The 14094-nt window shown below is 42.5% G+C and overlaps 3 protein-coding genes across 3 annotated transcripts; 2 read left to right on the top strand and 1 right to left on the bottom strand.

The window, feature by feature from the left end:
* Positions 1–2136: 2136 nt before the first annotated feature.
* AFUA_8G02870 (uncharacterized protein) lies at positions 2137–4597 on the top strand. Its single transcript, XM_741827.2, has one exon. It carries the CDS (start codon positions 2383–2385, stop codon positions 4294–4296), a length of 1914 nt encoding a protein of 637 aa, XP_746920.1. The 5' UTR covers positions 2137–2382; the 3' UTR covers positions 4297–4597.
* Positions 4598–4610: 13 nt separating this feature from the next.
* AFUA_8G02860 (uncharacterized protein) lies at positions 4611–8330 on the bottom strand. Its single transcript, XM_077805291.1, has 5 exons — positions 8229–8330; positions 6845–8169; positions 5668–6788; positions 5467–5594; positions 4611–5261 (listed from the first exon to the last, which is right to left on the bottom strand). Exons 2-5 carry the CDS (start codon positions 8162–8164, stop codon positions 5251–5253), a joined length of 2580 nt encoding a protein of 859 aa, XP_077661419.1. The 5' UTR covers positions 8165–8169; positions 8229–8330; the 3' UTR covers positions 4611–5250.
* A 2300-nt stretch (positions 8331–10630) lies between these two features.
* AFUA_8G02850 (putative actin binding protein) lies at positions 10631–14021 on the top strand. The gene is made up of 4 exons (XM_741829.2): positions 10631–11096; positions 11151–11338; positions 11398–13269; positions 13379–14021. Exons 1-4 carry the CDS (start codon positions 10901–10903, stop codon positions 13463–13465), a joined length of 2343 nt encoding a protein of 780 aa, XP_746922.1. The 5' UTR covers positions 10631–10900; the 3' UTR covers positions 13466–14021.
* The last annotated feature ends 73 nt before the right edge of the window (positions 14022–14094 follow it).

Here is a 14094-nt window from a genome sequence, read left to right as displayed (position 1 = left end):
TAGACCTAATAGCCTGAGTTACTAGAATACCTAAGGAACTTACTAGAGTATCTACCTAACTAGCTCAGACAGACTAACTAGACTAACTAGACTAACTAGACTAACTAGAGCCCCCTCCTAGTATTATTAAGGAACTACTAGATACTGCCTATTAGTCAGATAATACTATATAGTCTATCCTATAAGCACTAGATAGGAATGCTAGTCAATACCCTAAGATTACCCTAGCTAATTATAGATAAGAAGGAAGCTATCTATACTACTATAAATACTTATATATCCTTAACTATAATAAGCTAAGAGCCTAATTATTATAAGAATACTATAATAAGCCTACTGCTAGATATCCTAGAAAGTATAAGTTATATAAGTTAATAGTATAAGAATATTACTAGCTAGGCATGTACTAATATATTAATTACTAGATCTAAAACTACTATACCTACTACTAATTTACCCTATCTTATAAAGCCTACTAAGGAGTGCTATATCTACTCTTAGTATCTAAATAATTATAGTAAGATATCTTAATAGACTTTATTACTAGTCTACTACCTAGTTAAGGCTATGATACTATACTAGTTATTATTAATTAACTTATAAAGATAAGATACTTTATCCCCTATTAGACTATTTATAATGCTAAAGATGTAGCCTAATTATATATCTATTATATATAAAAGCTATATAGCCTACTAAGAATAATAGTATTAGACTATAGCCCTTAGTTTATTACTATATTCTAGAAGCACCTAACCTAATATCTAGATATTAAGAATCTATTATTTATTACTTATTATCTTAAGACTAATAGCTAAACTAAAAGAATAAATACTATTCTAGAATAATACCTATATACTTATATTACTTATCTATAAAATAATTAGGCTAACTAGTTACTATTAGCTAAGTTTAAACTCTATCTAATTTAAAGCTACTAGAATCTTACCCTTCTTTATAAATTATAGGTTTTATCTATATATAGGGTTTAAACCTATCTAGCCTATAAATTACCCTACTACTAAAGATTCTAAGGCCTTTATAAAGAAAATATAAGATATTATTAATTATATCTATACCTAGATCTGTATTACCTAAGCCTATTATAAGAAATAAATAAATTACTACTAAAGACCTACCTACTATTATTATATAAAATAACCAGTTTAGTTAGATACCTAAAATATCAGGACTCTATACCCCTAGAAAAAGCTTAATTAAAAATATCTAAGGCTATTCTATGTTAAGATTATTAGTTTATATATTTATAAGTTAAATTTATTAGCTTCTATAAATATTTACTTTATATTTAATATTAGCTTACTATACCCTATTACTAAAAACCTTATTTTTAGATAAAAATAACTACTACTACTACTACTAGAAGTTAAAGGCCTAGAAAAATAAATTATTAAGGATATCTTAGATTCTTACTAGGAATACTAGGGCTAATAAAGCCCTTATCTAAAGTATATTATTAAATAGCTAGGCTATAATAATCCTACTAAAAAACCTACCTATTACCTAAAGAAATATATAAGAGATTATAGCTAATTTCTATTACTATTATCTAAGTAAATCTAAACTAGTAGATAGTCTTAATAGAGCTTAATCCTAAGAAGGGGAGTACTATTATAGTGCTGCTATAAATAAAAATTAGTATTACTAAGAAAGAATTATAATTCTAGGAATATCTTTATTATATAATTCTATAATTTATTTAAAGGTCTTTAAACTATATCCTATCTATAGAGCCTGCCTATACTAGTCTACCCTGTAACTAGAATAGATAGATATAGATTATTATAGCTAGCCTAAGTATCAACTACCTTATTAAACTATTTCTATTTACCTGCGATCCAGTACCTTGACATATACCTAGTAAGTATAATAATTAATAAAAGGCTACCTAATCAGTACTCAGAAGGCCCCAGGCAAGTATTAGATATGGTCTAGGAACTATATCACCCTATTCGGCTGTTCCTTAAGTAGTGACTAGGCTAGCAGAGAACAGCAGAGAATAGAGATGGATCATGGATGATGGATCCCAGGGAGAGACACTGACATCATGTGACAGCCTTATACAAAGTTAGATCATATATCATATCTTAAAATGTCAGGATGCTGTACCTCTATCTACCGAGTAGATTTGTGCTCTTTATCATACATTTCTAATATATATAAAAAAGAGAAGAGACTTGTCCTGGATGAGACAATCAGTGACATATGTATTCAGCAACCATGCCTTCCTGACGGCTAGACTGCACTTGCCTTCGATCTGCCCACAAAGTTATCTTATTTAGACAGGGCAGCACTTGGTAGTTGCAAACCACTTTAGCTCCATGTGAACTGTCTACACACTGTATCATCAAATTATCAAGAATGTCGGAGCAGACGAAGAAAACACCCCAAAGGGTCAGGAAATTTCTACCTAATGTGATTGAATCATCATCTCGCAGTTCCCGCAACCGCCAGTCAACCCCCTCAGTGCAGGCCTCTTCCATGGAACTGGAGTTCCAATCAGGCAAGCCAGCAGGAACACTCATTGCAGATACACGGCCAGTTCCACCCGGCGATCTCACGAGTTCACAACGACAGCAAGACGACTCCTGGACATTGAATGACATTAAAGAAGATAGTGACAACCGGGCCTTTGGCCTTCCCCAGCGGCAGCCGATAAGGGAAGAAGTACTTCATAATTCAGTTGACACCAAAACGAACGGAGACCGACTGTCCTACCCTGTTTCGAGTTCGGCTACCGAGAAGGTCGTACTTCAGATGAGATCATGCCCTAGAAAGTTTGCACCTCAGCTTGTTGAGACCAATAAACGTTCATTTCGCCGCAAGGAAACGTCGCACACTTTGTCTGGAGCTCCTGTACAGGGGTATGACAACGTGTCTCGAACGCAAAGCGGCACCTCCACCTGTGCGAACTCAAATGCTTTCTCTGCCACTATCGAATCTAAATTTTCATATTCTAGTCTCCAACAGCGCCAAGAGTCAAGGAGCCACTCATTTCGAGTGCCAGACCTCCCTGCAATCCCCTCCAGCTGCAGTGACGCCTCGGAGGGGTCGGACACACCGTCGTTCTCGGCATCTCCTTCCATTTCATCCAATGTATCTGCTCATCACTCAAAAGCCGAAAACGGTTGTAAAACTGGCCGTGATGGTCATATGGCGGAGTACTTTCTTTCTCTCGCAGGTCAGTCGGTGGAAAGTCAACTGAAGGAGCAGGCACTTGCAGCATTTCCCAATGAACAAGTTTATGAGCCTGTGGATCACTTTGCGATCGACAAGGATGAAGACGAATGTTCCGAGGAGGACTCGAAAAACGGCCATCTACATGTATCAAGGCGGGAATCGTCGGCCGATCTTCCGTGGGAGCTTGAACATATGCGCCGGCATAAGGAGGATGCCGAAATGAGGGATCGTGCTATGGCGGGTACGAAGGGGAGACGCCTTTCGTCTGCAATATTCAACCCTCGTCAGTTTTACAGTGGAATCGATAATGACTGTTGGAGAGGAAAGTATGAGCCAGATCTCTCCAGGCATCTCGCGCGTCCACCTATGCTAGGCGATGACCTTGTATTCCCACAGAGTTTATCTCCCGAAGCGACAATATGTGAGAGTGGATCTGTGCGGGACTGTGCTACCGATTCAAGACATCGAGTACGCAATGATTTTGGCCTTTGGTGTACAAAACCTGGTCATGTGCAGGATGATGCAACTACTGGTCTCTGGAAGGGAACGTGTTGCAATTACAAGCATACTCAACAATCCAAAAGATCTTTACCGTGCGTGACAGACAATTCTCGTCACTCTAACAACAATGAGTGTCAATCTAAAGTATGCAGTGACGAGCAGGACCAGGACCAATCTACTTCTAACTCTTATCATCTGGCATTAGATGTAGGAGAATTATCACGGCATGACATTGACAACGAACATCATGATTGCTGCTTTGGGGTTGACGATAATTTTGTGACCCAGATCTACAACTACTTATCTCTAGGTTACCCGTGTGTTGCACGCTACTATGACCATGAGCTTAGCAGGGTGTCAGGCATCCCTGTGAAGGAACTCAGAAGGAGCGATACATCTGCTCTTGCTAGGGGCTACCTTCAAGTCAATGAAGATGGTTCAGCAAATGGGCCGGCCGTTAGACAGGCCGGTGCCCGTTGGGTGGCCTTACGTTTATATATTCATGCCTGGGCAAGTTCACAACCCGATTTTGATAATGATAATGATCACGACGCATGGGGTGTGCTTGAGAGGAGAGGGAGCTGGGCAGTTTAGTGAACTTCTGATTGAGAACACTAATATTGACAATATTGTTCCCGGTCCATGCACATACTAGCCCAGAGTCATGACCTCTAATTTAGCTCAACACCAATAAATATCAGTGATATAGCGCAGCTTTTTCTGCCCTTTCTTGATCGTTTTTATAGCTTGGAATATCTGTGTTAACTATGTATACAGAGGGAGGTATGTGACTTACCATTCCACAATGTCATGTACTACCTTTGGTGAACATAGTACATATCTTCAAAATAACACAGGTCACCTGTAGGCATTCCTGTCCGTCCTTCTTAGCTCCTTCAGCGCCATGAGACTTTAGTGATCTGTTGTATTGTGTATTCCTGGCTACCTACATATCAGTATCCAGCATCACGCATTGATATTTCACCAGAGTCCCTCAGTCCCTTAGCCGGCGGACACAAGGAATCTTATAACCCTGGCCTCATAGCTATTTTCCGTAAGTTAAATATTTTCAATAACATATTAAGCCACATGGATAGTACAGAGAGTAGATAGTAATCCCCTAGTATCCAGTCACAATCAACGAGGCTTGAACTAAAGATTATATCAATATTTAAGATGCGGATGGCTAACTTCAACCATGTCCTTTCAGAGTCATGAAAATTGTAGGCGGGAACAGATAGTGGCATTTTTTATTTCGGATCTTTGAGGCACCAGCATTGAGCTGACCGATGTCTTCTGCCTGTACTTTCGAATAACCTTCAGCTGTCATTATTGATGTTGGAATTATCTCTCCGGATTCTCTCGTGGACAATACCAGGGAAAATTCGGTGCTCTGGTGGACTCCCCGAGGAAGCTGCCGCTTGCCCTAAGGGATGGGTAACCCCGAGTGAGTTGGCAGAGTCGCCGGCCCTGGTGGTTTCTGAGGAGCAGGGGTTTCGAAGAAGCTCAGCGTCACTGGTGTCGCATCGAAGCTCAGGTAAGACCGAGCTAGTGGGAGACTGTGCTGCATGTCCATCATTAGTTATCGGATTGAACAGAGACTAAGATCGTACACTGAAACAAGCGCCCGATGGACAAAGGGGACGGCCATATGGACACGGGCAAATTGGCCACTGAACAATGATAATGAGGCGATCAAGACCCCAACATCTTCGAACAGGACACGTAAAAGCGAGGTCTCGGGTCCGTGGCGTTTGGACTTACAATGGCCTGAGTGTCCTTGCTCTGGACCCAGAGAAATCCGTGACGGTGCTTCTAGTTGACTGCCTGTGGCGGGGACGATTGGCCGCCTAGTTGGACAGTCAATGTGACGATCAGAATATTGTTCGATCCTAGTACGTCAGCAAGTTCTATTTTTGCCCTAATATGTCTGAATGGTGGACTGCAAGCACGAGAATAACTTACAAGGCAAGTTCCCCAAGTAAAGTTTCATGTCTGAATTGCTCCCGGATGTCTGGCACATTGCTTTTTGCGACATTATTTCCTGCGACCCCACGGAGAGAACAGTTCGCACCAAGCCATCTCTTCTTCAATGACAGTTCAAAACCGCTTTGCTCGACTGAATGTTTTGCGAGCTCGCACATGTCCACAGCGTTGAATTTGTATATCTGTGCAGCAACCGAATATTCTTCAATCAACGGCTCCTTGGTAAACGCAAATTGAAGGGGATCGTCCGTTGACAAGGATACATTTAGGCCACGCCTGAAAAAATTGGCAAACGGATTTTTGTCGTATGTGAGGAATAGCGCGTTGTTACTGAGCGGGGACATCGCGATCCCAATCTGATCGAGGTAAAACAAATACTGCAGTAGAGGGACCTTTCTAAGCAGTATTCCGTGACTGATGCTGTGACAGCAGAGAAAACCAACTGCAAGATGATCTGGATCCCCAGCCTCACCGCAATGAGGTCTTAAAACAAAGGTGTTAAAGCCACGTTGTTTTCTCCAGAAATTCAAAGACGCGATATTAGCGAACATGAAGTAAATCCAATAGCTGTATGGAGGATTTTGCTTTGTATTCCATTCTCTAGGAATGGGGTATTTTCTATACAGCCGGCGCTCAGCTTTGCTTTCGTCATCCACGCTGTCGAAGCCGACCACACGCTGGAGGAAGATATGAAGTTTGGGATGGCTGCTCGGATTTTTGGTCACCTCAAATAATGGCTGGAAAACGTTTGTGATGACTTGCTCGAAGTTCTCCATCATGCCGCTTGCTTTGTAGACGTCGTAAAGCCGAGGAACTTGTATTAGCCAGCGCACATTTGGGGAGAATAATTTGTTGTCAACGACCCAAGCAGCGAGCTTGTCCCATTCTTGAATTGACCTTCCGTAAATTGATATGCGCCACTCCACCATTTGGTATTTGCTGGACTCTAAATCTGAGATGACCTCTTTTGTGATCTCGGCCAGATAGCGACCTTTAATATAATTGTCCGTCTTCAAGAAGATCTCGCGTAGCCTTGACTCCCCGACGGGGTTATATTTGAGATTGAATTTGTCAAAGCGATGGAAGGAATCCGTATGCGCCTGCAAATTGATGAGAAGGAGAGTTATAGAAAGAGACTTGTGGGAATGATACATACATGCATATCCAGCGTATCAATGCTTAGGTCATAGGCTGTTAGGTTTATACTTTCAAAAACCTCTCTCAACGTTAGATGTTTACCATCCCGGAATAATACAACTTCATCAGGAGATTTCTTCATTTTGCTTTTGATGAACCTGAGGAGATGTTTCTGATTCATGCAAGCCGAGTGATGGACATGAGTGTCGACCTTCCGGACATTGTAGAAGTCTCTGTGTGGTACCTTTTTGCTGTCAGCAATCTCTTGATATTCATTGAGCAGCGTGTAGAGCTGAAATTTGCCCTCCAGATAAGAAAGACGTTTAAACGCAAAGCTCTTGGCTGGTCCGTCTGTAGATACATCTATGACTGCGTCGAGGTCCATATAAAAATCACGCAGTGAAGGTATTCTGATGGTAGGCTTGTTCGCATTTGCAGCCTCGAGATTTTCGTACACTTGGTAGACACTATTTTCATCCAATTTGAATGTCCAACTTGACTCTCCCGGGAGCGGGATTAATTCAGCCATGTCGAAGTCCTCACCAATATCCTGGCCCATCTTTCTTTTCTTGGTTCCAGCACCAGCAGAGGATCCTTGATTCCCATTCTCTCCATCAGCATCCCAGGCTGGTTCTGGCGGGGGAGGGTAAATCCTCCAATCGGGACGATCTTTGGGGTTATCCCCAGGACCCTGTGATGACAGTCTGATATATTCGGCACGTCGCTCAAGTAGTCCGCGAATCTTGCGGTAGATGACGTTTAATTCCGATGCAACCGTGCCGCTGCCCGTCATATTCATGGCACTTTTGACAGCACCTGGAACCTCAGTGGTGAATTGCATATAAGATGATCCTTGTTCATTTAGATTTTCATGATGCATTGCATCATCTCGCAGTGGACGCTGACCAGCACTGGTGCTTATATTTTCGGCGTATCCCGAAGTAGGCGGGCCAAGCTGAGTTGAATTACTCGAGCCTAGGATGCCTGTTTGGGGCTTCCCCTCCGTCTGAGCTTTAATTGATAGTATGCCAGAGGCAGAACGCCTACCGCTGAGGCCGGAACCCTGATCAGACTCACTGTCGGCACCTCGTGACACCAATTGATGATGCTGGTAGAAGAGTTTTGCTTCTGTGTGGCTCATCGACTTCTCGTAAGCATAATCGTATGTCGGTGTCTTCATCTCTCTATCTCTCGGCAGTACATGTTCAAGACTATCTGTCACAGCTGCAGATAAAGAGCTGTTAACATCTGCCTGTTGTATGTTTTCTTCATCGCAGTCATATTTCAAGTCGACTGTTGAGTTTTGAGTGCTAGCTTGTAGGTCATGCGCATTATCCATTTTGACTGTGCGGGTGTCAGGGAAGGGTTGACTGAAAACAGGGATAACCTGTCTGCAATTATACCTTAGGGTCTGGAACTCTTCCAAATTCTTGTCAGAAAATCTTGTGCTACTGATTAATACGGAGCCCGGCCGTAGGGTCACATGGAGTCTCACCGCATCCTTCTGGAGTACTAGTGGGATATTAAGGAAGGCAAGGAAAATTAGATCGGGGTCTACCAAAAGGCTAAAGAGGTTGTTGGTAATCTGCACTCCATACTTTACTCATACCTTTTACTCTGGAGTAGATATTGCCTTGGTTCATCAGTTTTCTGACAGAGTATACATTCCTTGAATAGTCATTAGCAGACGGTACCAGTCAAACGTGGTTGTACTTGTAATTGAACAATGAAAGAAGGGTTGAACCAATGATGTGACAGCCTCCAATAATACCAGCAATACAATCTTAGACACAGGCTGTGTCAGGCTCTAGGGAGACTGAGAGGGCAGTATGATTCTCAGTAGTTGTACTTAGTACCTGGCCTATTTATCAATAGTCCGACAACAAAGGTTGCCTTCGTTATCTTTGCCATGGTGAAAAGTGAACTCTTCCTTATTTTGAAGCTATCTGAATATGTAACGAAGCAGCCAAGGTACTACATGTTTACTTCTCTGAGTGAGTAACAGCGCCTCGCCCCGTGTGGCTTTGTAGAACCAGAAATAAGTGTTTTACATGAGTGAAAAAGAACCAAGCCCTGAGATTAACTGAAGAATATAGTGTTAATATTATATATCTCATTGCAGGGTCATATACTCCACACACAGTGAGGTAGTACTGAACATCTTGCTGATATGACTTACACATACCACCTTTATAACTTCATTGCTCACGCAACCAACTGAATCTATATGAGCAGGATTTGGTCAACATAATGTACCATAGGGCAGCTCTGGGAAAAATTGTAAAGACCACATCAGCCAGGTTACCTTATCATGGGCTTGCAGCTCGGCGTGGTTTAGAGAAAGGTCGCCGTGGTCCGGCGGAAAAGAGGTCAGCAGGTGTTAAACCATAAATAAATTTCCCTGTGTATGATACATGTTTAGCATAACATAACTTATACTAAGCCTATTATTAAACCTGAATAAATTTTTATACAGTATAGTTATTATGGATATTCCACTCCGCCAGAAGCTGCTAAGTGCGCCTAGAACCTCAGGGTTTATAAAATCATCTTTAGTATATCTATTTATTTTCTACTTACGCTCAGTATATGCATAGCACTATAAAATAATAAAAAAGAGAGAAAAAAAGCATGAATTCTGCATATACAGAGCGCATGTAGGGGGTATACTTAATAAAAAAATATTTATAGAGGAGAGTTTAGAGACCAGTTTATATCTATATATATATACTTCTTTATTGCTACAGCGTGTAAACTACTTAACAGAACTACACCTAAATAAAATATTAAACTATCATGGTGTTGCCGTGGATAGGAGTTGGCATTGCTAAGAAGGAATTATATAACTCTAGGAATATCTTTACTATATAATTCTATGACCTATTTAAAGGTCTTTAAGCTATATCCTATCTATAGAGCCTGCCTATACTAGTCTGCCCTATAACTAGAATAGATAGATATAGATTACTATAGCTAGCCTAAGTGTTAACTACCTTATTAACCTATTTCTATTTACCTGTAATCCAGTACCTTGACATAAACAAAGAAATTAATGTTTATATATTTATTAATATTAAAATCAATAAATTTTTAGTAGTTATCTTCTGATATTAAGTATATATCAAGCATAAATATACTAATATACTAATTTAATGTAATGCTATACAAAATTAAGGTTTAATTTTGGCTTAGTAATTAGAGAATGTTAATTTTTATTAGCTATATATTAAGCTTATGCTATGCATATAAAAAGTTTATTAGGGTTAAAAGTTAGTATAGTGGTAATCTATAACAAAACATTTCTAATACATGCTGAGGTTAAACATGGGTTAATAGTGAGCAAGTTTCCACCAGACCACGGCTACCTTTCTCTGAACCATGCTGAGCTATGTCCCTCCTTATCATCCACAGTACTCTGTACATTAGGATATTACAGGCTAAGATCATACAGAATCATGCTCCTGCAAGGGCCCTAATTACCTACCCTACGTTACCCTATAAGTTTTCGATCCCATACACATGATAATGATTGTAAACTGTTATAATTCTATTGTTGATTTATTATATCCACTATACATGTCAGTTAATACAGAGAAGTGGTACCTTAGAACCTGAAAGAACTGGCCTTATTTAGGGCATGGTACTCCGTATAAGGTGCTTCCTTCCATTAGTTACAAAGATCACTCTTCTCATGGTCACTTGGTTTACTAAAAGTGAATGAGGTAATCATTATACTAGGTGTATGGCGTATTAACCAAAGGTATGAACTAGGAAGTTAACTCCTCTGTATGTTACTGCGTACCAATGACATTGACTAGTACTTAAATGTACTCTGTTGATCTACCTTTACCCAAGGTAGTAAGATCATGAACCTAATGTAGACATACCTGGCCTCCTCGTCCTTGCTGATTGACCTATCTAAACTTAGTTACCTGCAACGCATTTATTCATCCATGAAATCTGTTACGCACCTTGCAATACCAGTCGACTAAATTCATTGTCTTAGCAACTATCATTGCATCACTTATTTGATACACAGATCCTCGATACTACTCAGTGACTAGTTCTCAGCAATATGGCATCTCTGAACCTCTCAACCAATGGGCCATCAATTACCAAGAGTTATCGGTCCGTAATCGATTGTTCGTTACCTACCGACAGCGCTACATATGGACAATGGGCAGTGTTTTCTGTCTCAACGCCTTTGGTCAATGCCTTCCAGAGAAATTCAGATAGCAAGGAAAGCGTCTTGAAGGTCCAGAATACCGGGGGTTAGTCACCTATCACTCGAGGCTCAACTCAAATGCTGATACCTAATCCTGCAGCCGGTGAGCTCGAGAATCTCATTGACGAGTTTTCGGAGGGAAAGATTCAGTTCGCTTTCGTCAAAGTCACCGATCCAAACAGTGGTCTCCCGAAGAATGTCCTCATCGGATGGTGTGGAGAAGGCGTCCCAGAACGAACGAAAGGATACTTCACAAGCCACTTGTCTGCTGTCACAAAGTTTTTATCCGTCGGTGCCCCCTTGTCCAGCTTAGATGAACGTAATATTCTGATATTAGGCTACTCCAGAACTACCATGTTCAGATCACTGCACGCTCTGAGGTAGATCTGACACCCGAGGGAATAATACAGAAGGTCGGAGATGCCTCTGGTGCGAAATACACACCTGAACGAGCTTCGCCAGTCACTGCTTTGCCCAAAACGCTTCCGGTTACAAGCAAGCCAGCATTCACACCCACCAGAACTGGTGCGGTAGGCTCAAAGACCGTGTCAAATGTTTCCACTAGGGTGGTTCCAAGAACGAGCGGCGATGAAGATGATTGGGGTCCAGATGCGCCCCCGGTTACCAGGACAGAACTTGAAAAAGTTCAGTCCGCGTACAAGCCAACTAAGGTTGACATCGAGGCAATCAAGTCTCAGAACCTTCCCAGAACATCCTATTATCGTGAGCTTCCCGTTACAGAGAACAATGATGTTGTTAAGGGTGGCTATCAACCGATAGGCAAAGTGGATATTGCTGCAATCAGGAAACAAGCGCGGGAAGCAGGAGAATTGAAAGAAGACCGACCCGAGCCTGTGAGAGGCGCATATGAGCCCGTTGGTAAGGTCGACATTGCTGCTATCCGTTCTAAGGCGCAGAAGCAGCCTGAATCGTCTGTTGACCAGTCCATCTCAAGCAACCCTGTTGGATCCCGTAATGAAAGGGTTGAACCTTCGGATTTTTCAAAACTAGCCGATCAGCCTGAGCGTTTGACGACTTTACCCAAGCCGAAGGTTGCGAAAAAAATCGGTATAAGTTCAACTTTCACAGGCACAAAGGCACCCTTGCCTGGTGGCTTCGTTTCAAGCCCGGTCCCTCCTACCACACAGGTTGGCATTGCAAGCAGAACGTTTGCTGACGAAGGAGGAAAGACTCCTGCGCAGCTGTGGGCCGAGAGAAAGGCCCGAGCACAAGGGCAAGTTCCTGCCCCTAGCCCATCAGCAGCAAGCGGCAGTCAGGGCGGCAGCAAGGAAGAATGGAAAAGTTTGTACAATGGCAAGACATGGGCTCCCGTTCAGACTTCGCCTACGGGCAACTCTGTAGACCGTGGTGTCTCCCAGCAAGGGCAGGAATTGACGACTGGACCGGAAACGTCACTGCCTGGCCTGCCAGAATTAACCAGCCGAAATCAGAAATTACGTGGTGCAGACATGAGTTCCTCTCCCGATGAAGAACCAGCCGGCGTATCTGGTTTCGAAAATGAATCACCTGCGGCGCATACGTCGCAGGGGATGAAACCGGAGGAACCATTGGAACCCGAAGCTCACCAGCCTATACCTATCCCTCCTCAACAGCCTCGTTCCCCTACTCCTCCAACGCCGCCCCCCGTACGTGATTCTTCTCCAATTCGCGTTGCCGTGCCGGTTGGACGAGGAGAAGTTGCAGACGCTCACGATGAACAATACTCGCCACCTCCTGTCATGCCGACACAAAGCCTCCGACAGGCAGTACCGGATGATGAACGGCTCGAGGATACTACCATTGATATTGGTAGGGAAGCGTCAAAATCTACTGCCTTTCACCGTCCTCAAGACGAGGCGCTGCAGGCTATTGTGCAGTATGATTATGAGAAGGCAGAGGACAATGAAATAGACTTGAAGGAGGGAGAGTATGTGTCTGACATAGAGATGGTTGATAAAGACTGGTGGCTTGGTTCTAATTCGCGCGGCGAGCGGGGTCTCTTTCCCAGCAACTATGTTGAGCTCGTCAAAGACAACCAGAAGCACCTCGCATCAGTTGCTGGAGCTGAAGACCCCAAGGAAATCCCTCCAGCCGCTTCTATCCACAGTCCTGGGGGAGGGAAGGGTACCTCACAGCCGACCGCAATGGCATTGTATGACTACGAGGCTGCGGAGGACAATGAGCTCAGCTTCCCGGAGGGTGCTCAAATAGTTAATATCGTAAGTGGGACATGTTGAAATTCTTTTTGCTTTTTCGTCTTCTTTCTCTTTTAGCTTGCTTTTGGCCAGACAATCTAGCCAGACAACGGTATCGCTAACTCGACACCAGGAATTCCCCGATGATGATTGGTGGTTCGGTGAGTACAAGGGTCAGAAGGGGCTCTTCCCTGCCAACTATGTACAACTCGAGGAGTAGGTTATGGCTGCTCTTTCTCTTGCCTGGAACGTGTCGGAGTCCAGGCAAATATTGATAAAGTAGTCCGGCAAGTCTGGCATAGGCGCGTCTACGCGGAAATCATTACAGGGAAAAGATAAACTCGCCAGTACACATTTCGCTCCTGTGTCAGATATGAGAGCTTCAATCCTCTGTAAAAGCCTGTATTCTAGTCTTTTGTCCCAGGCCTTCTTTCTCTCGTTGATATCTGAACTTAGGCACAAGTCATGTAATATGTTCTTTCTGCAAATCCAGTTCCAAAAATAAACCATCTTATTGTGTCATTAAGTCACTTATCCCGTGACAACTGTATTGTTCAATCAAGATGGCACTCGGCCTTTTGAAGGCAACACCCTGTTCTGTTACTCTACTCTCTGTATGCATCGTTGCTACATCATGAAAGGCTGGCCTTTGAAATGTAAATGTCTAGACACTTCTAAACACTAGTCTTGCCTAGGAGGAAGTGTAGAAAACATATATGAAAAACTGCCAACAAGATCAACGCAATACCCTTGTTTGCGGATTAGATTTACCCAGTAATTGAAGGGCTCAACTCAGACATACACAAGAGTATTAGTAGATTTTCAATCATCGCAAGATAAAATCGTATC

Source organism: Aspergillus fumigatus, chromosome 8, assembly GCF_000002655.1.
Source record: "Aspergillus fumigatus Af293 chromosome 8, whole genome shotgun sequence".
Classification (NCBI taxonomy): domain Eukaryota; kingdom Fungi; phylum Ascomycota; class Eurotiomycetes; order Eurotiales; family Aspergillaceae; genus Aspergillus; species Aspergillus fumigatus.
Note: the sequence above shows the minus strand (reverse complement) of the source record. Positions and strands in the feature narration are given on the sequence as shown.

Excerpts from the sequence above, each read along its gene's own strand:
- AFUA_8G02870 (XM_741827.2), top strand. The coding sequence starts at position 2,383 with ATGTCGGAGCAGACGAAGAAAACACCCCAAAGGGTCAGGAAATTTCTA.
- AFUA_8G02860 (XM_077805291.1), bottom strand. The coding sequence starts at position 8,164 with ATGGATAATGCGCATGACCTACAAGCTAGCACTCAAAACTCAACAGTC. Across the intron at positions 6,789-6,844 it reads TTGATACGCTGGATATGCAT|GCGCATACGGATTCCTTCCA; the intron begins GTATGTATCATT and ends ATCAATTTGCAG. Across the intron at positions 5,595-5,667 it reads TTACTTGGGGAACTTGCCTT|GATCGAACAATATTCTGATC; the intron begins GTAAGTTATTCT and ends CTGACGTACTAG.
- AFUA_8G02850 (XM_741829.2), top strand. The coding sequence starts at position 10,901 with ATGGCATCTCTGAACCTCTCAACCAATGGGCCATCAATTACCAAGAGT. Across the intron at positions 11,097-11,150 it reads GAAGGTCCAGAATACCGGGG|CCGGTGAGCTCGAGAATCTC; the intron begins GTTAGTCACCTA and ends CTAATCCTGCAG. Across the intron at positions 13,270-13,378 it reads GTGCTCAAATAGTTAATATC|GAATTCCCCGATGATGATTG; the intron begins GTAAGTGGGACA and ends ACTCGACACCAG.